This window comes from Poecilia reticulata, chromosome 7 (genome assembly GCF_904066995.2).
Source record: "Poecilia reticulata chromosome 7, P_reticulata-male-v2, whole genome shotgun sequence".
NCBI lineage: Eukaryota > Metazoa > Chordata > Actinopteri > Cyprinodontiformes > Poeciliidae > Poecilia > Poecilia reticulata.
This window is the reverse complement of record NC_088836.1, coordinates 14727686-14754731: the sequence shown is the minus strand read 5'-3', so window position 1 is coordinate 14754731 and position 27046 is coordinate 14727686. Positions and strand designations below refer to the sequence as shown.

General features: G+C 42.1%; 1 protein-coding gene across 6 annotated transcripts; it reads left to right on the top strand.

Moving 5' to 3' along the window:
- The first annotated feature begins 1211 nt into the window (after positions 1-1211).
- On the top strand, positions 1212-24847 carry ampd2b (adenosine monophosphate deaminase 2b). Of its 6 annotated transcripts, none has more exons than XM_081608953.1 (19): positions 1212-1316; positions 1467-1650; positions 17652-17776; positions 17870-18000; positions 18104-18172; positions 18244-18346; positions 18468-18672; positions 19772-19913; positions 20039-20128; positions 20363-20492; positions 20605-20799; positions 20879-21010; positions 21125-21288; positions 21831-21957; positions 22059-22222; positions 22422-22542; positions 22637-22810; positions 24053-24163; positions 24265-24847. In XM_081608953.1, exons 2-19 carry the CDS (start codon positions 1542-1544, stop codon positions 24478-24480), a joined length of 2508 nt encoding a protein of 835 aa, XP_081465079.1. In that variant the 5' UTR covers positions 1212-1316; positions 1467-1541; the 3' UTR covers positions 24481-24847. The 6 variants fall into 6 exon arrangements, with proteins under 6 accessions (XP_081465079.1, XP_008411526.2, XP_008411525.2 ...); XM_008413304.3 differs by lacking the exons at positions 1212-1316; positions 1467-1650 and adding exons at positions 8261-8394; positions 8564-8721; XM_008413303.3 differs by lacking the exons at positions 1212-1316; positions 1467-1650 and adding exons at positions 8261-8453; positions 8564-8721.
- The last annotated feature ends 2199 nt before the right edge of the window (positions 24848-27046 follow it).

The window sequence follows — 27046 nt, the reverse complement described above, 5'->3', positions numbered from 1 at the left end:
AGATTTGTTGAGAATTAGTGACGTTCAGTTCGGATAAATGCGACCTGAACGTTAGGTCGCATTTGAATCGGATACGTATCGGATATGGGTCGTATTCGAAAAAGAATCTGACCTGTGCTGTTCACACTGCCATGAAAAGATCGGATACAGGTCGCATTACGTCAAAAAAATCGGAATTGGGTCACTTGATGCTGCAGTGTGAACACACCCATTGTTTCATAGAAGATTATTAGTGCCGTTTGCATTTCTAGCTGTAAAATTCTGCTGCTTTGTAAAGCAGTAGGGTGGTTCTGGTTGCCTTCCAGTCGCAAAGGAACATTTACTCTACAAAATGAAGAAGATCGGACATTTCAGCTTTAACACAGTTGTATTTACAGCCTGTTGAGTTACAGACCGGGGGATAAGAAAGAGATAATTGGGAAAGAATTATACAAATAGGGGAAGATGTGGACAATTATTGTGACAAGCAAAAAAACTTGGAAATAAAATTTGTAATTAAAAAACAAAACAGCCAAACGTGAAGAAGTTTTGAGTTTCCAATGATCAGTACTAACCAGTGCCTGTTAATAACCAGCTAATTATTGCTGCATCTTTGAAATCACATCAGTAACAAAAGCTTTGCAGCGACTTCAGTCACATTTTGATACGATATGTGAGAACAGAGTCAGTCAGATGTGAGAGAAAAAGAAACTGGCAGAAACAAAACAGCAACAACGCCCAGAGCTTGATGAAACATTTTCAGACACAAACCATTTTTGAACAGTGACTTGGTTTTATTGAGAACTTTCTGTTCAGTCCATATTTTGTCAGTGCTGAACCATGAGCGCGAAGCACCTGTTCTTGTTGGGACTGATGCTGTGGAGCGTGGATCTACCTGCATCACCTCTGCAGATCTTCTTCCATGTCTCACTGACTCGCTGTGCTTGTTGATATTGTCGCCTCGCCGTGTTCACACTTACTTATCAAATTTTATGCAGCCCCTTTTATAATTTATTAATAGAAAGTTTTCTAGCCAACACTCTGCACTACAGAGTACGCGCAGATTTGTGGTCGTCATGGCAACAGCAGAACGGTGTGTGTGTGTTGTAGTGGTTGGTTGTTGTGTGCGTGGCTGTATAAGTGTGTGTGTGTGTTTTTTGCGCATGACCGGGGGGGGAGGGGGGGGTGCGAGACCCTACATCACCCCCCCACCCCACCGACCAACGCTGCAGCTCAGGCACCGGGGTCTTTTTGCGAGGGGGGCGGAGTTTGTTTCTCTGCAGAGGGATGCTGATGGACCAGTGAGTCTGGAAACCCCCGCTCACACACCGACTGCAGTGAGTCTCCCTCAAGCTGAAAGCATCTGTGCTACATCTCTCTCTCTCTCTCTCTCTCTCTCTGTCTCTCTCTCTCTCTCTTTCCTGTCTGTCCTCCTCCTCTCTTCGCCTCCTCTCCTCACTCGCCCAGCATCTCTCCGTCCTCCACAGCTCAGCCTGACTCACTCGATTCTCCTCCTCTTCCTCCTTTCATTCGAGCCAAGCCGAGAGACACGACCCGGGATCATGTCCTCCAACGTGCCCTCCGGGACCGCAGCCGGTGGCTCCGGGGTCAAAAGCAAGCCTCTTTCCCCTTTTAAGAAGCGGGGCAGCCTGCAGTACACAGCCAGCACAGGTGAGTGGAGGAGGTGAGAGGAGTCGCACATTAAACATCATGTTTCTGCTCTGACAGCTTCTCCAGGACGAGTGACATAAAAAGTATGACAGTGTAAATAAAAACACTCAGTGCGCATTACTTTCCCCTGAGTTGGAAGAGGTTGGCAGTAGTTGAAATGCAAACCTGTTGATTGCAGGAAGATGCAACAGAGGCTGTTTTCTGGGGAAGATTTCAGGCGTTTTACTCCTTTGCTGAAAGCATGTTTACAGTCTTTCTATTATATTTCTTTTTTATTATTATTATCTTTTCTGACTTCATCTGTCATGGTTTCACAGAGCTGCACCACAAATGAGCCACACCAGTGTGAAACAATTTAGCCGTTGCGTAACTTGTTTTTCTCAGGTGAACACCACTATGTTGTTAGCCGTCACGTTTTAGACTGAATTTTGACTTTGCAATAGGGATATTGTTTTTAAGGCATTTTGCAAATAGACTCTTCCTGTCCTTTTTTTTTTTTCCTTGAGAGAGAGGAAACTTGATGACTATGGTTTTTGCTAAGCTGGTTAACTGCAGAGAGAGAATATGTATGTTGGTACCTCAGGACTTTGTCCTCGGCTGAAAGAGGGGATTAGCCTCCACTCTGATGCATGCACGGCCTTTTATCCAAACCACAAAGACGAGGCGTCATATGCCGCTCCAGCCACACTTTCTCTGAAATGCAAAACTTGTTCGTTCGTTCCAGAGTGATGTGAGGCTGAGGGGTCGCTCTCTGAAACGAGATGAAAGCGTCCCTCTGTGCAGATCGTATTTGTCTCTTTTAGCCCCACATTCAGGCGTTAGGGTTTCCTTTTCATCAGGGAAAGCGCAGAAAATAATTTCTGCATCGGTGCAGGCTTCAGAGGGTTTTTTTAATGCAGGAGATCGTAAAATGGAAAGACTGGTTGGAGTAATCTAGGAAAAAATGTTGTCATGGTTTGGATATTACTTTTGCTGTTTAACCTGCAGTAGCTCTCAGTAGAAGTGCACAGTACTGTTCCAAAATGCCACGTCACTCTAATACAAAAAAAAATTAAAGCATGATAAATCATTTTTCCACAAAACCATATATCCTGTACAACAACTCATCTAAGAAATAAATACATTTTTCTATGGAAAAAAGTTAAAAGGTGCTGAAACGCATTTTCATAAAACATCATTTCAATCAATTTCAGCGTTCAGTTTTCAGAGTTAGGACAGATTTAGATTTTGTGAAATGTCACTAAATATGTTGAGATCCATTGTTTACAGTCCTATTCAGACGACCCCACATATGTATTGTCTAATTTAGCTCTGCACCATTTCAAAACATTCATTTATCTTCCATAAAATCAGTCTTTTGTTGATTTGGATGCATATTTAGACTTACTTCATCTTCAGTTTTACATCAGACACCAAAAACAAACCAACAGTTTTTGGACAGAAACGACCATGATGCTGCCACGGACCCTCTCATTTTGTATTCACTTGGTGATGTCAACTTTTTTTTTTTTTTGTTACTTAAATACCTGGACAGAATGTTTCATCAGACCACAGCATGTTCTGCTATGGATATTTGGAGCTTTTAGCCAATTTTAGATGTTTTCTTTGGAAGAAAGACTTTTTATGTTGACACCACAACCCTCTGTGCAGACATGTGGAAAATCCAGTAGATATTTGTCAAGTCAAACAAAACCACTAATTGGCAGAAATCGTAGCTATATTCTGGTCAGTGCAGAGCTCATCTTACTTCTTCCAGTTCAAGTTAATTTGAACTGGAACTGTGTTCAAATTAACTGGGTGGAATAATTGCAATGATGCTGTTTTTTTGTTTTTTATCTGAACTGAAGAAAAGCTGAAAATGAGTCAAAAGGTGCTTCAGCAGAGTGTGTGGCACACTTATCCAACAAGGTTATAGCATATTTACATTCTTCCTTCAATAAAGCTCTTTGTTTTCCATTTGGATTATGTAAGACTGTTATCCTTGTACGTTGAAAAGCTTTGAAAATGGTGAATCAAAGTCTCTCTGTACACTTTTCAAAACCTCTACGTTCCTGTTGTTAGTTTTATGAGAGAATCAAAGAATACAATCTCTGGCAACAGGAATAAAAGCAGCTATTATGTCCTGCTTAGTGGTATAATTGCACTTCACCATGTTATTGTTATAGCAGAGTATCTTATTTCATAGTGTTTGTGTTTTTGGAGCCACAGCGGGGTATCATGATAAAAATTTCAAGTCCATGTCCTCCGTCTTGCATTGGACAATCGTTATAGTCATATTTCTTCAAAATCCTGCATTGTTTAAATTTAAAGTTGTCTCAGTAATGTCTTCCTGTTCATATCTCCACTGGGAACCAACAGGGGCATGCTCAGACTTTAGTTTACGGTCAGCGTGTTCAATAATTTGACATCTACTCCAGCAGCAGGGAAGCTGAGCGAATCATCAGCTCCCAGATCAGGATGTTTTCAGAAATTATCCACTTTAGTAGATCGTAAACAAAAGCATTATTATAAATAAATGCTCTCATGCTGGGTGGAATAATTGAACAGACGCTGTTTTTTTGTTTCAAGTCGCATTTCTTTTACCTCTTCAACGTTAGAGACTTTCAGTCTGCAGAGGCACATGGAAAAAGCAACATTCACATTTGATTTTGTTAAAGCAACTGAGTAAGCAAATATGACATTTAGGTGACTCATCTCTTTTGTTTTGTGCTTTTTTTGCAAGGGCGCTTGTGTAGTTGGGGGGCAGATAGTACAGTATTGTAAGTGCGAATGCAGCGAAATCAGGCTGATTTGATGGCGTAAGATCAGATGGTTAACTCTACAGTCTTGTCAAATAATTAATCAGCGCTTAATGGATTTGTTTCTGCTTCAGCCACTTTCAGTTGAATTCTAAATAGAGATCAGAGCATGACGTCTTTCAACATCTAAACGACACCTGCATGCAGCAAAAGTAGATTATCCCCCTTTAACGAGTAAACGTGCTCGGCTGAAAGGGAGCAAATGTGAAAGTATGCTGCAGGATCAGAGCAGCTCAGAGTTGGAGTGTATTTTGTGCAGCATGTTTGAGCACAGTGTCTGTATTTATCGCATCATTGCAGGGCGAAGCTCAGCAAAGAGCAGCTTTGGATGAATCTCTTCTCTGGGTGTGAGGAAGGTAGTTCTGGGATTAGAGACACCCACTCTCCAGCTCGCCCCCACACTGACTGCGCTGATACAATTTGGACTTGTTGAGGCGCCGAAATGTGTGCAAATGGTTGTAAATGAATGCAGCAGTAGCTGTCTGCTTGAGTCATAACAGCTGTCTGACATTAATTGAGAGGTTTAATGGAAAATGCATTAACAGCAGGGTGGAAAAAGAATAAAAAAATAAAAACTATCATACATTACGGCGTGTCTTTGGGTTTCATTCGTGTTTTTGATCTTTATTTCTTCCATATTCTGTTCATCTCTCTGTATTCATTATTGTTAGTAGGTGTTGCCGTGTGATTTCTTCTTTTTTTTCTTTCTTTTAGATTAATTTCTCTTAGTGTTAACCTTTTCCCCCTGGTTTTAGTTTCTGAGTCTTTGTTCAGCGTCTTTGCATTAATTATTCTCTGTTCCTCTATCCGTGCTTCACGTCTCACTCTCCTCATGCTTCTGCTGCAAGTTTTCTGATTTCATTATTCAAATTTCACCACGGTTCTCCAAAGCTTCTTTGTTCCCAGCTCTAAACACACACTACATGACAATTAAAGATTCTTTGAACAGTTTTCACACCCCTCATATTGTCACAGTACTACCAAAATCTGCAGATTATTTTACTGTGATTTCATGTGATATACCAATGCAAAGTGGAATGTATTTCTAAAACATTTTTACACGTAAAATATGGCGTCTGTTTGTTTTCAGATCCAGTCGACGGTTTGCAGAAAAGTTACAGCTTCAAAAATCAAGAAATGAGAAAATTGAATCTGTCCTTCTTTGACAAACAGATTAAAGTCAGTCAGACTGGGTGAATATAATCTGTGAGCAGTAATATTCAGGTCCTGCGACAGATTTTTAGTTGAACTTTAGTCTTTCCTTTAACTGGAACATTCATGACACATGACATTTAGATGATAGCATGTTTGCAAAATCTGCTTCTCCATCACGTCCCAATCACCTCTATTAATCTGCTTCTCAGATTAATAGAAAGACGCGGGAAGACGTTCATCACATTTGTTAAAGCAACTCATGGCCTATGAAAAAAGATGAAACGTTTCCAAAGTAAGTCCTTTATTAATCAGCTCACTGATTCATAAAGGTCATTCAGGAAGCAATGAATGACCTTTGATCATGCTGGGCTTCACCCAGATGCTGTTCATACCTCTTTTGCCTGTGTGACTTGTTGCCATTGTTACAATCCCACACGGATGTCACAGCGCGGCTCGCAGGCAAACACTGTAACGCCACAAGAACCTAATCTGAGGTAATAACATATTTCTTTTAATGATTGACCAAAACACCAACACACCTTCATCAGATAACCTGAGCTCAGACACTCCGCCTTTTTTGTGTCCTTCCCGCTGCTCGGATGGAGCAACATCTGGCGCGGGATGGGGGTCTGGGAGGGTGGGGTCGCCTCTCTGTTGTCCTGGAGCCTGATGGTGTTTTGATGCAGTCGATAAGTCGACAGAAACCTTGACAGCAGCTGCTGCTGCTCGCACTCAGAGAGGTCCAGTTTGGAAGGTACAGACATTAGGTCACATTTTTTAATGGCTGAAAATGTTTTCATGATCAAGCATTAACTCTAAATTCTGCTTATCATTTGCATAATGATGCTAAGTTAGACCCAAAAACACTAAATTACCTAGAATTTAACTAAGATGAATGGGAAGCTTAAAGATTACAAAATAGATTAAAAGATAAAAGAAATTTCTGCACTTTGTGATTTCTTAAAAAAAATTGTTTAGTCAACACAGCTTGACAAATTTCTCAGATGATTTTTTTTAAGAGCTGCCTTAAAAAATAACTTTCATCTATTTGATAAGATGCCAGATTTATTAAAAACACCCATAATGCACTGTGAACTACTTTCATTTTCATGTGCGGATATGATGGAAGTGTCTTCACATGATTTAGTTTGAATAGTTTATTTAAAGCAGGTCATTATCTTGTTAATTACAACACCTTTCTAAGATCGAAACCATCAGAAAAATGCAGACAGACATCTGTTTAAAACCAGGTTTCATTTTGTCTCTTGAAGATGCTGAACGTCATTCAGATGTTCATCCATCACAATGAATCTTTATAAATGCAGTTATTTGGCTGTAAAGCCTCACATGACCATTAGAGAGCGCCGGCTCTAAATAAATCCATGTCTCACTGCTCACTGAAAACCAATTAAAGTTCTTCAAAACTAATTTGTATTTGAGTAGCATCTAAGATTAACAGGCATAAGAAGGGACAACATGGATTTTCTGGTGCTCTGGCCGGGGCGGTTCATTTTTTTGGTAAAAGTGTCACGCTTCCCATCAGGAGGGCTTTACAGAACAGATAATTTTTTTCTTTCTGTTTGTAATTCCAGTCATGTGGGATTGCATGGAGTTACTTAGGAGATCTCCAGGTTGCTGTAAGAGGATATCCAGAAATTGAAGGTAAAAGTTGAGTTGAGTTTCAGCAGAACAGCGGCTCATGTCTTACTGAGCTGACAAGCAGGACAGATAAAACACAAAAGCCGCTGAAGCAGTGATGTCAAATGGCCTGAAATCAATCAAAAATCAGGAATCATGACATAAACAATCAATGAAATAATAATAGTCTCATCTATTAGTTGGTAGCATTGTTGCCTTGCAGCATGAAAGTCCTGGGTTCAGATCCCAGCCTGGGTTCAGATCCCAGCCTGGGGTCTTTCTGAATGGAGTTTGGTCAATAGTTTCAACCAGAAAGTGTAAAGTTCAGTGCAGAACGGTTTACGGGAACAAAGTCATAAAAATACAAGAATAAAGTCATAATATTATGACATATTCTTGTAATATAAGACACATATATTGCAAGAATATGTCACTTTATGAGTCATATCCTCATAAAGTCGTATGAGAATATTACCTTATTCTCATATAATTATTACAACTTTATCCTTGTATTATTTGGACTTTATTTTCATAATATAAAAATAATAATAATGCTATTATTATTTAAATTTTATTTTATTTATTTTTTAGTATGTCCCTAATATGCCATGGTAGTAGAAAGAGAAGGTCATTCCAGAAAACAACACTTCAGCCTGAACGGGAACAACGAAGCGGCTCTTTAAGTTGATTTGTGAGAGGAGATCCAGTTCTGGTCACATGTTGAACACATCTTTTCCCCCTCAGACTTCCACTATCAAAACAACAACACCAAAAAGGACAATGAAATGTCAAACCTTACAGCTGAGACAGCTCCGTTTTGTTCAGACACACACATGACACAAACATCCCGAACACATGGTCCCTTCAGCGAAACACAGCTCAGGCGACTGTGCGGAGAACAGGGGGGAGGGGGGACTGCTGGACCAGTTCAGCCCAGGAGAGACGGTGCTTTCCGCTGATGTTCCTTAGTCTCCCCCCCCCCCTGCCTCCTCATCCTCCTGTGGTACAGTCCAGATAGATGTCAGAGGCTTTTAAATGAGGAAGATCGGCTCCAGAGGCGGCTAGTGCAGCGACAGCTGGCCTGGACCAGGAGGCAGGCAGAGCAGAGGGGGGCTGTGAGGGCGAGTTCATGGATCTGCCGGACCTGCTCTGTGTATGTATGACAGGGACCGATTATGGATGGCAGCAGAGATGACTGATGGTTTTGACTCTGTGAGTGCATTGATGTACAGGCACGAGTGTGTTTGCAGTTGTGTTTTTTTGACTTAGAGTGTTTCTCATTTGTTTCTCTCCATCCCTCCTTTGCCTCGCATCATGTTGAGCCCATGCTGAAAGGACAGCAGTCACCATCCTGGGCCATTTGCTGTTTGGCATGCTCCATCTCCCAGCCAGGACAGCGACTGTTTCCCTCCTTCCCTCTGTCTGTCTGTCCTCCCTAGGCTCTGCTAGCCTCTGGTTAAAACTGGCTCTGAGGAGACAGGTATGCTCCACTACCCTCATCCCTCATTGCAAAATGCTCCCCTCCTCTATTCCTCTCCCTCTTTCCCAATCACCTCTCTCCTGGCTGTCCTCTGACGGCTTTGTGCTACAGCCCCAAGCAGTGCTGTCTTTAGAGTGCCGAGGAGACAGCGTGCTGATTGATCGCCCCACAAACTTGCTTCCTGGTGCGTTTCCAGACTGGATAAAATGGTGCAAGTGTGCAGAAAGAAGAAGTCCGGATCAATAATGCCTGCAACTCGCCGAAGCTGTGGGATCTTGGCGGGGCTGTAATGCTGGACCGTATCTGGGCTGTTAATGTTTTCTTAGTTTCCACAGGGCAGGCTGATGAAAAGCAGAAAAAAGAGAAGAGGCTGTTTTTATATCACCTTTGGCCTGTGGGCATGGAGATAAAAACTGTCTCTGCAGACAGAAGCAAGTTTCTGGGTCCTCAGATGGATGTTGAACCACAAGGAAGCAAGTTTTTCTATAAATCTGGAAAATGCTGCTTAGTTATCAAAATATGATGGTCTATCAGATGGTCATTAAATCCTGTTGGATTTACTTGGTTGTAGACAGCAGTCAGTACCAGAGACAGTTAGCTTGAAGCATATTTTTGTAGAAACATGTGTAATATGTATGATTTGAAAACTCTTGGTTTTTGCATTTCGTTTGACAGTTTTACCAGAAAGCCTTGTATTTATTTTATTTTTTTTTTTTTTTACATTCGCTAAGCATCAGAAATAAATCCGATTTCTGCTTGGAGCTTTCCAAATAAAACTCTTCTACGGCATTGTTAGTCTCCGGCATCCCAAAGCAATCTTGCCTCTGTGAGAATATGTAAGTTTTACTGAGAAGAATATTTTCCACCGAGGCGATGAGTCACAGCCCTCCACAGGCGCAGGTAGACGATGGTGGCTGGTATAGCGGCCTGTTTGATGGTAAAACCAGAGAGATTAAGGGAGGATGTTGAATTTTATTCATGCTGAACATTTATTCTGAAAAAGGGCCCAGAGTTGGAAGGCAAACATTTACAGACATGGAAAAGGAATAAAACATACCGAACTCGAAGCTACGCGGAATCATATGACTCTGTCTGTCTCTTGCATACAATAACGGACCTAAAGTCCATCCATCGTCTAAAAACCCGCTGCTTGTCCTTGCCGGAGTGCGGGGGAGCTGGGATTTGTCTCTGGGCGACAGTAGGGGTAAACCCTGCACAGTCCATCACATGACAGCACAGAGACAGACAGGACTGACAACCACACACACACTCACAATTTAGAGAGAGCAATTATACAAACAGTCATGTTTTTAGACCGTGGGAAGAGGTCTAAAAACATGAGAGAACCCATGCACGCACTGGAGAATATGCAAACTCTAGAAAGACCTCAGTCACAACCGGTGCGACCAGCTGTACCACGGTGCAGCCTGGGGTCCAAAATGTGCCGTGAAAGCATCCCCACATTTTTATACGGTTACCAGTCTGAAGTGTTGATACAAAGCAAGACGGGTTTGATGTTTTTGCCACATTCTGGTCCTGCAGTCTGATTGCAGCAGCAGAAATCTAGACTCACAGGCCAGGACCAGAACTGGTTATAACCACGTTACTCTGGTTGCAACAAGTTGTTAGAGTTACTGACCCCTGATATCAACAAGGCCTTTTTATTCACACATATGCTTTTCTTTGGATAGTTTCTGGGGTTTTTAAATCTATTCTCTATAAATCTGGAAAATCTGAAAGGAATGTTTTGTTTGGAGATTCCAGCAGATCATCTCTGTTTGACACAAACAGCCATACTGTGTTAAAATAATTTAAATCCCCTTTCTTCCCCTTTCTGACCCTCTGTTTACTTGCTTTACTTTGTGTGGATAAATGCTCTGAGTCCCTAACAAGTGACTGGCAGATTCGCAGTTCATTTTAACAAGTTATTGAGCAAACGTTTCTACTAAAGAGCCCCCAGTGAGTGCACATCTCCAGCCTTTCTCTCTGTTGTGTGAACCCTATTTAACCTCATTTTGACTCGGTAGATATCAAGCAGTGAGTGTTGACTTTTTTTTTTTTTTCAGCATCTCTTAGATCGTGTAGACAATTATAAACCAGTTTGACAAATTTTGCAGGAGATCTCCGGTCAATTTAACATCCGTGCAGGCAAAATACTTCCAAGAAAAACACTGATGGATTTAATTTCAGAGCGGTTTGCTCCCCGACCGTGAGGGGATGAGTCATTATATAACCATAAACGCCACTGATCCAAATATAGCAGCCATTAGGGGCTTAGCTTCAGGTCTGGAAGCAGTGGCTGGGCTTGGCCTTACTGTATCCCAGTGTGGTTGTCGCATCCTGCCCTCCACACCAGTGTCCGGTGTCATTAGAGCGGCTTAATATCCATTGAACTGACAGCAGAAATAATATCCTTGGTTGCTGCTGCACTGCACAGACGTCCCTGATCTCATGAACAGAGCAGCGTCAATCTGTGGCTTATAGACTGCAGCCTATCAAGCCTTATTCATGCTTTTGTTCTGTTTTTTTTTTAATCCAGTCAGCTTTGTTTTGTATCTTAAATGTAACCATTCAGTGCAAATCTTTTGGACTTTGAACATAGGATGTGTGACATCAGGCAAAGGAACTTGGTATGAAAATCTGACTTTTGGTTAAGTCATTGGTGTTTAGATTTAGACGTCGATTCTTTGATACTTTTGTCTCTTCAAGTCTCCTAACCATTTTCTGTTGAATTTAGTTCTGGATTCAGCTGTTCTGAAACTTTGCTTTACTTCTGGTGAAATTATTCTTTTGTTGATTTCGATGTATGTTTGGACTCAATGTGTTAAAAAAAAAGTACATTTGTCTCTAGCAGAAACCTGAATGTGTTTGACATAAACTGATTCATTTCCTCCAGACAAAACAAAAAAAAAACCTTTCATCAGACAAAAGTGATTCTGCCACCACCATCTCTCACTGTGGGTACGGGTGTTATTTTGGCGATCCTCCGGGTTGTTTTTACACCAAAAAATATTTTTGGGAATTGCAGCTGGATTTGTTGTTGCTGTTGTGACGTGCAGTTGTCACCTCTCTGAGAAAAAAAAACAACCCAGTGACTGTTTTTGAGTCTAGAGCTGAAGGTTTTGAATGAAACTGTCAGAAAGATAGTCAAGCTCAGAAAATCTTCCTGCCATCTAAGCTCGTTGTGTCATTGAGTGAGAAGGTTACCTATGGTGCACGTCCACATCAAATACAGAATGTGATTCCTTTTCCATCTTATCTGCACTGTAAATACTGCGAGTCATGCCAATCTCTCAGTCAATAAAGCAAGAAATGGGGTGAACTGTGGCGACGCCGCAAACCTCACAGGGCAGCAAATCAAAACGACTTTCAAAAAAAAAAATATATATATATATATATATATATATATATATATATAAAAAAAAAAAAAATTCCCTTCTCACCCTCCGCGGGTGGTCTGTTTCATCCTCTGAGCTCGGGTCCTCTACCAGAGGCCTGGGAGCTTGAGGGTTCTGCGCAGTATCTTGGCTGTGCCTAGAACTGCACATTTCTGGACTGAGATGTCTGATGTTGTTCCTGGGATCTGTTTGAGCCACTGCTCCAGTTTGGGGGTGACTGCCCCGAGGGCCCCGATGACCACAGGCACCACTGTGGTCTTCACCTTCCAGGTCTTTTCCAGTTCCTCCCTGAGGCCCTGGTATTTCTCCAATTTCTCATGCTCCTTTTTCCTGATGTTGTAATCACTTGGTATTGCTACATCCACCACAACGGCTTTCCTCTGTTCTTTATCCACCACCACAATGTCCGGTTGGTTCGCCATTACCATCTTGTCTGTCTGGATCTGGAAGTCCCACAGGATCTTAGCTCGGTCATTCTCCACCACTTTTGGGGGTGTTCCCCACTTTGATCTTGGGGCTTCCAGTCCATATTCTGCACAGATGTTCCTGTACACTATGCCCGCCACTTGGTTATGTCGTTCCATGTACGCTTTCCCTGCCAGCATCTTGCACCCTGCTATTATGTGCTGGACTGTCTCAGGGGCCTCCTTGCACAACCTACACCTTGGGTCTTGTCTGGTGTGGTAGATCTGAGCCTCTATTGCTCTGGTGTTTAGGGCCTGTTCCTGGGCGGCCAGGATGAGAGCCTCTGTGCTGTCCTTGAGTCCAGCTTTCTCCAGCCATTGGTAGGTTTTCCTGACATCAGCCACTTCAGTTATTTGTCGGTGGTACATCCCATGTAGGGGCTTGTCCTCCCATGATGGTACTTCCAGCACCGTGTCTTCTGTTCCCCATTGCCTGAGACATTCGCTGAGCACATCGTCTGTTGAGGCTTTGTCCTTGATGTATTTATGGATCTTGGATGTTTCATCCTGGACAGTGGCTCTCACACTCACTAGTCCTCTGCCTCCTTCCTTACGGCTCGTGTACAGTCTCAGGGTGCTGGATTTGGGGTGGAACCCTCCATGCATGGTTAGTAGCTTCCTAGTCTTAACATCCGTGGCCTTCATCTCTTCCATTGGCCAGCTAATTATTCCGGCAGGGTATCTGATTACTGGTAAGGCATAGCTGTTTATTGCACGGATCTTGTTCTTGCCATTGAGCTGGCTTCTCAGGACTTGCCTTATTCGTTGAAGGTATTTGGCTGTGGCTCTTTTCCTTGTGACCTCATCGAGGTTGCCATTTGCTTGTGGTATTCCCAGGTACTTGTAGCTGTGCTCTATGTCTGCTATTGTTCCTTCTGGGAGTGAGACCCCTTCTGTGTGGGCGACCTTTCCTCTCTTTGTAACCATCCGACCACACTTCTCTAGTCCGAATGACATCCCAATGTCAGTGCTGTAGATCCTGGTGGTGTGGATCAGTGAGTCGATGTCTCGCTCGCTCTTGGCGTACAGCTTGATGTCATCCATGTAGAGGAGGTGACTGATTGTAGCCCCATTCTTGAGTCGGTATCCGTAGCCAGTCTTGTTGATGATTTGGCTGAGAGGGTTCAGGCCTATGCAGAACAGCAGTGGGGACAGAGCATCTCCTTGGTATATGCCACATTTGATGGACACTTGTGCAAGTGGTTTGCAGTTGGCTTCAAGGGTGGTTTTCCACAGCCCCATCGAGTTTGCAATGAAGGCTCTTAGAGTCCTATTGATGTTGTACATCTCTAAGCATTCAATGATCCAAGTGTGTGGCATTGAGTCATAGGCTTTCTTGTAATCAATCCAAGCGGTACACAGGTTGGTGTGTCGGGTTTTGCAGTCTCGGGCAACTGTGTGGTCTACAAGGAGTTGGTGTTTGGCTCCTCTGCTATTTATGCCTATGCCCTTCTGTGCCTTGCTCATGTATGTATCCATGTGCCCGCTTATCTTAGCCGCTATGATGCCTGACATGAGCTTCCATGTTGTAGAGAGACAGGTTATTGGCCGATAGTTGGATGGGACTGAACCCTTCGAGGGTTCCTTCTGTATCAGGATTGTGCGCCCTTCAGTTAACCATTCAGGGTGAGTCCCATTTTGTAGCAGCTGGTTCAGTTGAGCTGCCAGTCGCTCATGGAGGGCAGTGAGTTTCTTAAGCCAGTAGGCATGGATCATGTCAGGTCCTGGTGCTGTCCAGTTTTTCATACCCGAGACTCTGTCTTGGACATCTGCCACAGTGATGGTTACCGGGGCTTGTTCAGGGAGGTTGCTGTGGTCCTCTCGTAGAGAGGTTAGCCACTGTGCATTGCTGTTGTGGGACGCCTCCCTTTCCCATATGCCTTTCCAGTATTGTTCAGTCTCCAGCCTGGGTGGGTCTGCTCTATTGTTATTACCCTGCCATTGAGAGTACACTTTAGCTGGTTGGGTGGCGAAGAGCCGGTTAATCCTCCTGGCTTCATTCTCTCTCGTGTATCTCTTTAGGCGGCTGGCCAAGGCTTGGAGCCTTTGTTTGGCAGTTTCGAGTGCTTCAGGTATGGGCATCTGGCTGTACTTCTTGGGTACTGATCTTTTCATTGCACCCCTTTGGAGCTCTGACAGTTGACTCACTTCCCTCCTTGTTATCTTGATCTTAGCCTCTAACCGTCTTTTCCATGGTGGGTATTGGGTCTCATGGTTGCTCTTATAACCAAGCATCTCAAGGATCACTGATGCTGAGTTGTATATCAGCTCATTGGTTTCTGTTATGGTGTTGGTAGGGATCGTTCTCAATGCCGAATTCACATCTTCAATGAGACTTTCTGATGGTACTTCACTCAGCCGTTGTAATTGGCGTCGGGGTCGTCTGGTGTTCATTCGGGCCATGATTCTCTCTCTCAGGTCAGTTGCTGCCTCATTCAGCTCAGATGGTTCGTTCATTACTGGGGCTACATACCCAGTCTCTGGGCGGGGAGTTGTAGTTGACTCCCTTCTGACCTGGCATCCTGGCTCCTTCCCGTAGCACTTGTGTCGTACCTCGTCAATCTCCAGTTGTGACAGCAGTTGCCGTTTGCGGATGTTGGAACACTGAGCTACTAGTTGTTTGGCAGTTAGTGTTGACTGGGGATGTCGAGCTAACCATTCCTCCCACAGTCTTTGCATGTAGCCCCTCTGACTAGGATTACTTGAGTAGTAGCATTCCAACAGATCCATGTTTTCATCTCTCGCCCATTTCCGTCTTGTTCCAGTAGCCCACTTTTCATCAGGGTGCTCTGGGGTATATATATATATATATATATATATATTTATATATATATTTATATATATATATATATATTTTTTTTTATTTATTTATTTTTTTCCAACAATTATCCAGAATATTTCTCATTAAAATTGCTCAAAGAAACAGTTATGGTAAATGTCTCTTGCTTACTCAGCGTACAGTTTTCCTGCGAACATCGACTCTGAGTTGGATTTTTCTGTGCAGCAGACGTGTGTGTTCCTCTCATTGTTCCTCAGAGCTTCAGATTCAGTCTATGTTTTGACATTGCAGCCATGTGGTCCCAGTAAACTTGTTCTCTGTGTTGAGTGGGATGTGTTGATTGGACGGTGTGAGGCTGAGTGCGATCAAATGTGTGGTGGGTTGAGGGCTGGCCAATTAGTTTTTAACAACTACTTTTTTTCTGCAACTCTGTAAGGGTCCAGACTTAAATAAAGACAAGAGGTGTTCAAAAATAAAAAGAAAAAAAAGAAAAAAAAATAGTTTAAAAGAGCTTGGAGATTGTGGCAGATGCTCCTGCCACAATAGAAAGTTTTCTTGTCGGGTTGTGTGTGTGTTGTGTCTGAGCTGCTGTCCAAGAGGTCAGACTGTAACATGCAGTGCATCCACTCTGACCTCTTTCTGAACATGGTGTATAAATACCGAGGGACATCAGCCCCACTGATACTCTGCCATGCATGCAATGAAATATTCAACATGATGATGAATATTTCAGTGACAGGTAGTGTCGAGTTAAAGATGGATATCTGTCTAAAAACTACAGAAACCCTTCTCTCTTTGTTTATGTCTTAATCATAAAATACTTTCTTTCTGCTTATTAGATGCATTCACTCACTTCCGTCCTTGTCACGGGGATTCTCACGTTCTGAGAGCCTCCTCATCTGTCCATGACAGCCAAGTCGCTCTGTTGGACTGGGTCCTGCAGAGCGATAATGGCCTGTGTGCCTCTGCTCTGATGGCTCTTCACCTAAATGGCTTATTGTGTACGAAGGCACAAATAGGCGCTGAGCTCCACTGCACTGTGGGAACCCACCGAGCGGACTTGATTTAGTCACTGCTCACTGAGTGAAGTGTAAATTAGATCTGAGCTTCTTCAGCAATAATCTTCCTTCCTCTTCTTCTTCTGTTTTTTAGGCTCCAGGTTTTATATAGGATTACAAAAAGCTTCGGTGTCACTAATTGTTCAAAGAGATCTGACCAGCAGAGGAAGCCCTCGCAGTCTTTTTGGTTGCCAAACGTTTAAGTGAAAATTATTAAGGAATAATGACAGCCTGAGTCCAAGAACAGAACAATCTGGTCCAGAATCTGGCACATGAGACTGTAAAGAGGTCAAATCTTTGACCAATGACCAGTGTAAACTAACATGAACTTAGCTGCAAAACAAATACTATCACATTCACCTTTGGCTCACTGTAGATAAATTTGCTCACATGTCCAGAATCGGGGAATGTGAAAAAATAAAACATGCATGATGAAGCAGTCGAGAAGGCAGCTAGAAGTAAATTGTTACATATGGAACAACAAACTCAGGCATCAGTGCATAGCAAAAAATACTTAAAAAAATAATAACAGTCTTTAGCTTAGACTGTCTACATAAGGCAAAATGGTTTTATATTTGTTTGTTTGAACATGAACTATAAAAAAAAACCACACACACACACATTCCCTTTTCTCGCCGTTAAATCAGACTCAATTTTTTCTGATTGAAGTTGGCTTGAATACCAAAACGAATTATATTTCCTAAATGCAAGAATAATGAGGGGTGCATTTTTCATTTTCCTGTTATTTAATTTTAGAATATTTCCTCAGTATTTCATAGAACTGCGATTTAAACGACTCGTGTCAAACAACTTACAACCGTTTGTTGCCGCCACCTAAATTCCTAGTTGGGACGTTGTCCTCAGATTTGCAGGTTTTTCCTTTGATTTTACCAATGGTCATTATGTCCAAACAATTACATTTTATCTTGACAAGACGGAACATGATTAGAAGCAAACATGCACCCAATCATGCACCTAACATGATTAGGTGCATGTTTGCACATGCACCTAATCAAAGTAGGTGCATGTGCAAACAGTCCTTTGTGTTGCTTTTGTAGAACGATGGCTTCTTCATCGCTGAGTGGCCTCGCAGCCCAACTTCATACAGAATTTGTTTCACTGTTGATAATGATGCTCTTTTACCAGCTTCAGCCAACATCTTCACAAAAAATTATTTGCAAGTGTCGCACTAGTTTCTAAAACACCACTTTGCCTCTCTCTTCCTCTGCAGTTGAACTTCGTGGCCCTCGCCGACTTCTCACTTCCCAGCATTCCTTGCCTGGGATCCCAGTGGCCCTGAAACAATCCATCGACCTCCGCACCTCCATGGACGGGAAATACAAGGAGATAGCTGAGGTACAAACTCTCCCACTGAGCTCCCCCGATGTGAACATATGTCTTTTAAGCTAATATGTCAGCTTAACTTGCCGTTTCTGCTTCTGTGTGAAGGAGCTGTTCTCCCGCAGCCTGGCGGAGAGTGAGATGCGGAGCGCCCCCTATGAGTTTCCAGAGGACAGCCCCATCGAACAGCTGGAGGAGAAACGCCATCGCCTTGAGCGGCAGATAAGTCAGGATGTCAAGTAAGTGGCAGAAAGTACAGAAATGTGCAATTAATGTAGCGATTCGGGTGGTTTTGTTTGTAAATCAGAGATCCCAAAGTGAGTGTAGCGCCTCTGTGCTCAGGTTCGAACCAGATATCCTCCTCCGAGCCAAACAGGAGTTTATGAAGACAGACAGTGCCACAGACCTGGAGTGAGTCAGGAAAGAGTTTATGAAATGATTATTGTTGTCACATTTTACTGGACTTATGGACCTGTCATCAGATTCATGAAGGAGCAAAGCCAGGTTCCTAATCAGCTGGAGAGAGACGTGGTCCCAGAGAGGGAGTATCAGAGGGTCACTATTTCCGGAGAGGAGAAATGTGGGGTGAGTTGGAGAAGTCAGATAAAACTTTCTGTGTTTCTCCACTTTTAATGTAACACCTCCTCCACCGTGAAGACATACTCTATCTTTGCACCTTTTTTAAATCTGTTGCTTTTCCCTGAAGGTTCCCTTCACAGATCTGCTGGACGCTGCCAAATGTGTGGTGAAGGCTCTGTTCATCAGACAAAAGTACATGGGTCTGTCGCTGCAGAGCTTCTACAGGACCACGGCTCGCTACCTGCAGGAGCTGAGCGAGAGACCGCTCTACTTGGACATCTACGAGGAGGAAGAGGAGCTGGCAGAGACCACCGAGACCAGCATCACCGCAGGTCGGCACATACAGCAATGAGCCAAAGCTATGGAACAGAGATGTTAACTCAGATAATAACTGTGAGAAGTTACTGCTCTCCTAAAAACAAATATGCGGAAAAGTTTGGAGGGAATCATCTGGAAGTTTCCAGCTTTTTATTTCCAGCTTCAAACCTCTGCTGTTGTCCTAGTAGTTCTAGACTCAAATAAATGTCCAAAACACATTCAGTATACAGAAACAGATGTGCAACCAGTTGTTTGGTTGCTGTTCACCAAACAGCGGAGAGCCCCTCCCAACTTCTTAAGTGGACAAACAGGAAATTGAAAAATTGTCAGGCCACTGCAGGCATTGCTTGTGCCGCCCCATTGGCTGTTCCCACCCGGAGCAGAGAGCCATGTTTTATCCATGCCTGGACCCTTTAGTGTTACAACAAGGGGTTTCTAATATTTGTGGTTTTATTGTTTAGTTTCTTCTTATGTATTTTGGTAAAGATTCATACATTTAGCAGCTGCTAACAAGATGTAATGGTGTTATTAAGACATGGGGGGCCAGCAGGTGAAGTTCACTGCAGTATAGATTTTTACACCTGGACAAAATCTCTAATGTCCACAGCAGAGGGACTGGTTTCATCCAACAGAAGATGCTACTGGTGAGCTCTGAACAGTCTCACTTGCTGCCGAAGATTTTGTCCTTTTGGTTAAAGACATCACCACGAGCGTCATTTGCATGTCTGCCTAGCAACTCATTTAGCACGCTTCAAACAACAAATGTGCCCCTTAGTTCAACTCTGCTATTTTTGACTCCACCAGCTGACCAGTTAAAGAAATTACCACCTTTCTGGAGTGAGACTTAAGCAGGCTACTGCAAATAATTTTTTTGTCTTTCTTCTTTTTCATATTTTATTTACTTAACGTTAAAGAATGTGAATATGTGATGCCAGGGTTTCTGGATCAGACCGTAAAATGCTAAGCGACAGCAGTAGTACTCTCTCAGTGGAGTACACCCTGGCACCCCCCACAGATTTAAAGCTCTACAATCTGTTACACCCCCCTGAACATGCTGCCACAGTGTGTGGGCCGCTGAGCTCAGACCGAGCATGAATTTCTGCCCCCTCACAGATACCACGGTGCACCCACCTGCTTCTGACACGCACCCGTACGAGAACCGGGACCCCGCCAGCATGGCCCCCGATGTGGGTTACAGCTGTAAGATGGTGAACGGCGTCATGCACGTGTACACCAGCAGGGACGTTATGGAAAAGTAAGATATTGGGGACAAATCTCTTGGTGCTTCATCCTCGGTTAGAGGAGTTTTCTGTTTTTAGACTCTGTTCACGTGTTCCAGTGGCAGCAGCCAGACTTGTTTGACTGTGATGTCGCAAACAGGAGCACAGAGCTGGACCTGCCATACCCAGACCTGCAGGAGTACATCGCTGATATGAACGTCATGATGGCCCTCATTATTAATGGACCCGTGTAAGCTCTAGTTCCTAATACTGAACACTACTTTGTAGAAAACACAGCCTTGCAAAAGTTTCCCTAGGCCTCAAACTTTTATTGGGATTTAATAGGATAAGCCAACATAAAGCAGCTCATAATTATCGTCTGGAGGGAAAAGGTCACAGGGTTATGATTACTTCTGCAAGGCACAGATTGTTTGAAATCAGTTTAAAACCAAATAGTGTGGTGAAATGTCTCCCTTCCCAACAGAAAGTCGTTTTGCTATCGTCGGCTTCAGTATCTCAGCTCCAAATTCCAGATGCACATCCTGCTGAATGAGATGAAGGAGCTTGCAGCACAGAAAAAGGTTCCCCACAGAGACTTTTACAATATCCGTAAGGTAAAAATCACACCTTCTTGTGCCTCGTTCCATCATAATCATTTGTGGGTAACCCAGAAAAAGTAAAGATTTTTTTTCCCCCCATTTGTTTGTTTGTTTGTTTGTTTTGCAGGTAGACACTCACATTCACGCTTCGTCTTGTATGAACCAGAAGCATCTTCTTCGTTTCATCAAAAGAGCCATGAAGAAATATCCAAAAGAGATTGTGCATGTGGAGAAAGGCAAAGGTCAGACTCTCATGGAGGTGTTCGAGAGCATGAACCTGACCGCCTTTGACCTTAGTGTGGACACTCTGGACATGCATGCCGTAAGCAACACAGCGTTAAAAATGGATAAACAAGAACTACGAGGTGCAAAGAAACGTTTCAACTGTTTTCCGTCTGCAGGACCGCAACACCTTCCATCGGTTTGACAAATTCAACGCTAAATATAATCCCATTGGTGAATCCATCCTGAGAGAGATCTTCATCAAAACCGACAACTACATCGAAGGGAAGTACTTCGGTCACATTATAAAGGTGCTCGTTACAAAGCATATGCAACCTCTTTAGCCACTTCCTATGAAATCCTGACTGTGTCTTTTTTAAAGCGCTGTCGCCCTCTGGTGGCTATTTTCCCTCACTGCTTCTCAGGAAGTGATGGCGGACCTGGAGGAGAGCAAGTACCAGAACGTGGAGCTCCGGCTGTCTATCTACGGCCGCTCCAGAAACGAGTGGGACAAGCTGGCCAAGTGGGCCGTCAGACACCAGGTCTACTCCAACAACGTGCGGTGGCTCGTACAGGTGCCACGACTGTTGTGAGTTTCTCCACTGGCGTAAATCTAATTTTTACTAAAAACTACGGAGGGAATAAAAAGATAGTGTCCAATAAATACTTGTGCCAAAAAATAAATACATTTTATAAATAAATATCCTTGCAGATCTAAAATATATATATAAACCATTATACAATTAATCTTGAAATACCTGTATTTAAATATACAAAAACGACTTTAATGTGAAATAAATTCAGGTTTTCTATTATTAATAATTTATCAATTTAGTACATTTGCTGTGTATATTTTGATACATTTTTATTTCTAATGTTGCAACTTTAATCAATGTATTTATTGCTGTGTTATTTAAACTATCATAATAATTTATTTATTGCATTGAATTACAGTTAAATATTTACATTTAAATTGCTTCATCTAAATAAATGAATAGACTACTTAATCTGTCATAAAATAAATTTCTCTTTTAGGTTTCCAAACAGCCAGAAGTTTTTGTGAATATCAATAACAATGATTTATACGTGATTTTTTATTTTATTTATTTTTTTGATGTTCCCCTCTCACAGTGATGTCTACCATACAAAGAGACAGCTGTCCAACTTCCAGGAAATGCTTGAGAATATCTTCAGGCCTTTGTTTGAGGTCACAATCAATCCTGGCAGCCACCCAGAGCTGCACCTCTTCCTTCAGCATGTACGGCCACTTCGCTGACCCACCGAATCTGATCGTCACCCTCACATCCTCCTCAGAGAGTTTTCTTTTTTTAACAGATCTGCACTTTGTTTGTCCTGCAGGTTGTTGGCTTTGACAGTGTGGACGATGAATCCAAACCAGAGCAACATATCTTCAACCTGGACAGTCCGCTGCCAGCCAACTGGACGGAGGAGGACAACCCACCATATTCCTACTACCTCTACTATATGTATGCAAACATGACAGTGTTGAATCACCTGCGCAGGTAAGTTAGACTACACCTTAGTGCAGCTAATAGTATATGTTACTGAAGGCTACTGTTCAGAAAATAAACTCTTTAGATCCTTTGCTTTCCTCTCTCATCTCTTTGATTGCGTGTCACTGGAGAAGATCTGTGGGTGTTTATTTGTTGTTTTGTTCCTCGCCGGGTTCCCAGTATTTTCTACACTGTGTTTTTATCCCAGGCAGCGCGGCTTTCACACTCTTGTTCTGCGGCCTCACTGTGGGGAAGCCGGGCCGATCCATCACCTGGTGTCTGGGTTCATGCTGTCGGAGAACATCTCCCATGGGCTGCTGCTCAGAAAGGTGGGACGCCCCAAACCACAAAACGTTCTTTATTGTACTTTGTGAAAATTCTCTTGGGGCATGTCGCAACACGATGCCCCCGTTTCTCTTCCAGGCTCCGGTGCTGCAGTACCTGTATTATTTGGCTCAGATTGGCATCGCCATGTCTCCTCTCAGCAATAACAGCCTGTTCCTCAGCTACCACCGCAACCCTCTGCCAGAGTACCTGTCTCGAGGACTCATGGTCTCTCTGTCCACAGACGATCCTCTGCAGTTTCACTTTACCAAGGTCAGACAATGCTTACCAACTCACAAATGAAGTCTTGAGCTTAAGCAGAACCTTCAGCAGCGAGAACATTAAAAACTTTGAAATAAAATTATCTTAAAAGGAGTAGGTGTGCTTGTACTGCCTACTTGACAAGTGTTGGATCTGCGTATAAATTTATGAGAGCCACGAGACAAAAGAAGTTAACGATTACATACAATAAAGTTCTTCAACGTACTACAATTAAAAATTATTAAACACTAAAAAATCCTTTGAACTGCTTAATACACTGATTTAGTTGATCTAAAAACAAATACATGTAGCCGTTTTTATTCTTTCTTTTACTTTCAGTTCACACAGAGTGTAAATATCTAAAGCTTAAAATGTATAAATAAGAAAGTATGCAATCAGTTTTTTGTGATATGTGCAGTGCTCTTCACATTCACAGTTTTTGGAAAAAGGGTTCCTGCTTCACACTTTGTGACCTTGCATTCAGTTCCACATGGTAATACTTTGTGGAACCACCATTCATGCTCATTTCAGCTGCTAGTTTTTAGGTGTATCTACTGCAGATTCACACTTTTATTTACATCTGGACTTTGACTGCACCTGCTTTGATCTCGGTCAGTGGTGTCCAACTCAAGCCCTCCAGAGCTAAAGTCCAGCAACTTCTAGATGCATCCCTGCTCCAACACACCTGAGTTAAATGGTAAAATTACTGCCACACCGCGTCAGCGGGTTCTGCAGAAGCCTCGTAACCAGTTATTTATTGGATTCATGTGTGTCAGAGCAGGAGTGCATCTAAAAATTGCAGGATAGTATCTATTTAGCAGTGGTTGGATGCTTTTTTTCTTGCTACTCGTCCATTAAATGAATCTTTTTGGAGCGCACAGCTAATTATGAAGTCTCCCACCTGAGCTATGGAGTGCTGCAGCTCCTCCAGAGCTACCATGGGCCTCTTGGCTAGTTCCCTGGTAAATGTGCTGCTACAAACTCATCTTCTTATGAAGTGACCTCTGAAAGGTGACCATGTACTTAGTTTGCTGCAGTGAATTTTATTTATTTTCACCAGGGTAAAGGTTGGATAAATACAAATGCTCTCTGCATTTACAGAGTTTTATTTGTGGAATTTATTTTTATTTTTTTACATTTTAATATGGTACATAGATTTAGCTGGAAACTTTGGTTAAATTTAAATGCTGTTGGTGGAAACTGCCTCTAAATTATATTGGTACTGATTTCAGAGCATGTGTTTATTTTGTGCAGGAGCCACTGATGGAGGAGTACAGCATCGCTGCTCAGGTGTGGAAACTGAGCTCATGTGACATGTGTGAGTTAGCCAGGAACAGCGTCTTAATGAGCGGATTCTCTCACAAGGTAGTATTCATCTTTACAGCACGCTACATATTAACCTGCCTCACGGCAATGAAACAGACTATCAGTATGCAGACAGTTTGATCTCCCTCTGTCCCCGACAGATGAAGAGTTACTGGCTCGGCCCAGACTACATCACAGAAGGCCAGGAGAGCAACGACATCAGGCGCACCAACGTCCCCGACATCCGCGTGGCGTACCGCTACGAGACCATGTGTGAGGAGCTGAATTTGATCACGCAGGCCATCCGCACAGATGAGCTGGAGACCATAGAGGAGGAGGGGGCATTGAGCATGGGAGTGGTGCAGGCGGAGAAGTGAACGTGCAGCACAGACGGCTCAGCACACAGGCCACGTTTCCACATCTGGATGTTGTACACGTTTGCATAGAAACACATCACTTGTGAAAGAAAAGAAGAACCTTCCATATGGGATGATTACGAGCTGCTAACATCATAAATTAAAACCTGTGTATCTTCAGTTTTCTTCCTTTAGTTTCCCGGAGTTGTTTGTTTTGTTCCTGATGCTTTTTTTTCCAAAATGTCTCTTGACTACGTCCTTCTAAGAGTATCATAGACTGTTACCATATTATGTCACCATTTACTGTATGTCCAGTGTCTGTAACTGCTGTACCAAGTCTTGCACATTTTCAAAAATATCATGAATAATAAACAGGATCCAAGATTGACTGTGAAAAGAGAAATAATTTAAACAACATACAGAGCTGCATTTAGGATCAGGTTACTTGGTTACTTTTTTTTTTTTGGCTATTTAGGAGGTTTGAAAATGTTCTTTTTTTTCTTTTTTTTATCTATGTTAGTCCTTCATTAGTTGTTGGGTCTTGCAGCCACTGCTCCAGCTACATTAAACCTATAATAACATAAGTTAAAGAAGCGAATAGATTTACCATCTCTGAAATCTTACAGACAGCAGAAAAAGCGATAGTAGAGCCATCTGCAGAGTCTGCAAACCTGACAGTATCTGTCAATTGAAAAAAATATATATTTATATACAAAATATTACGCACTGGTAAACACTGTTTACTAATCAAACAGTGCCCAAGACGTCAGAAACTAGTTGGGCTCAGAAGGATTTTATTTCACGGTATGCGAGTAAAAGGGGTTAAATACAATAGCAAGTCACAATTTTCAGATTTCATGTTTGAGGCTGTAACATGAGAAACTCAAAAAAAAAGCTAAGCAGTGTATTCCTAAGACTTAATGCGGGAATATACATAAAATTCCTGCACTTACAATAACAATGTGTGGACCAATGTTAAACTTCAGAATGCCAATTAGAACATAAAGATGGACTTAATGTTTTAACATCATTAGACAGTTCATAGATTACCATTTTGAAACCTTAATTTTTGGTAGGTGGGTTTTGGTCCCTCTGCAAAGTGACCACATAATTTTTCTCTACATTAAAAAAGCTGTGGGTGGATATTCTGTCAAACAAAGTTGGATCTGTCTTGAAAAACAGAAATCCATTTAAAGGGAACTTAGGTAAAAGATTGGCGAAACAAAATCTTGTTTTCTATGTAGTTTGCATGTGGTCTCTGTGCTCTCTGAATACTCTTGTCCTAAACGTGCATGTAAGACTTATTGGTGACTAAACCACCTTAAGCTGTGTCTGCATGGTTGTTTGCCTTCATCGCTTACCCCATTGTGGAGTTGGAATAGGCTCCAGCATGGAAGCATCTCTCTTTGGATGGCATCGTTATTGCATTTTAGGTTTCTTACTTAGTGGCTTTGCGTCTGAGATTTTGTTCTGTACATTTTATATAGACAGGTTATAATTAAGAGGCTATGCTTTAACTCTTGCCCATGATCAACTGTGGCAACATAGCTAACAAATCAGAGAAGCCCTCACACACATCATCTTCCTTGATTTTATTAAAATTCTCTTTAACTTAAACTTGAACAGATGTCAAATGAACAAATAATTTTAACTGTGTTGGCCTTGCATGTCATTCTCAGTAACTTCTGTTGAAAGTAGCTGCTGTCAAATACAATAAACAATTCACACAATAACACCATTAGATTTTTATTTTTTTTTTACAAATTACCTGCAAACGTAAAGATGTCCAAACTTAAAAAAAGGACAAAATCTGTTTTATATGTGCAGAAGAGGCCAGCAGGATTAAATTACAACCACATCACTAAGTCTTTTACCTTATTAAGATTTTGCCTTTCTGTACGAGAATTACCAGCTGAGCTGTTACGTAAACAAAAAATGAAAACCAAAATAAATAAAATTAGAGAACTGATGCTCAAACACAGAAACATGTTAGATGATTGAGTTTCAATCGTGTTGTACCAAAGAGAACATCTCCGTCTTTAGTTACCTGCAACATTTTGTTATATTTCTTATTAGTGATTCATAAAGGTAGAATGAGGACAAGTCAATATTTGTGATACTACACTTCTGTAGTAAATATTATACTAGCTTTACGACTCTATCTGCTGATGGTTTGACCTTTGATCACCACCATGTGCTCTTTACAAAGACATATCTGAATACATGTCAGGCTGTACATGGTATAATCTATTTCCTCAGTTTACACTCCTTGCACATATAGAGAAGTGCCAGATATATAAAAAAAGGTTATTTATAAACTGAGAATTGATAAAGTGCAAAATCATTTTAAAACTCCTGCCTTATGTATCCTGGTGTCATTAGGGCTATTTCAAATCTAAATGTATCCTTTTTTTGAGAATTGTACATGTGTCATTTGTGGAATATTATTGTGTCTGTAAAGAATAAATATAATTTATGCTGTCAAACATGAGTATTCAGTTTGCAATGTATCTTATATTGAGCAAGCAGTGCAAAAATAGGGCAAGGTAAGCTTCTCCCTGGTATTACTTGTTGATAGCTCAAAGAG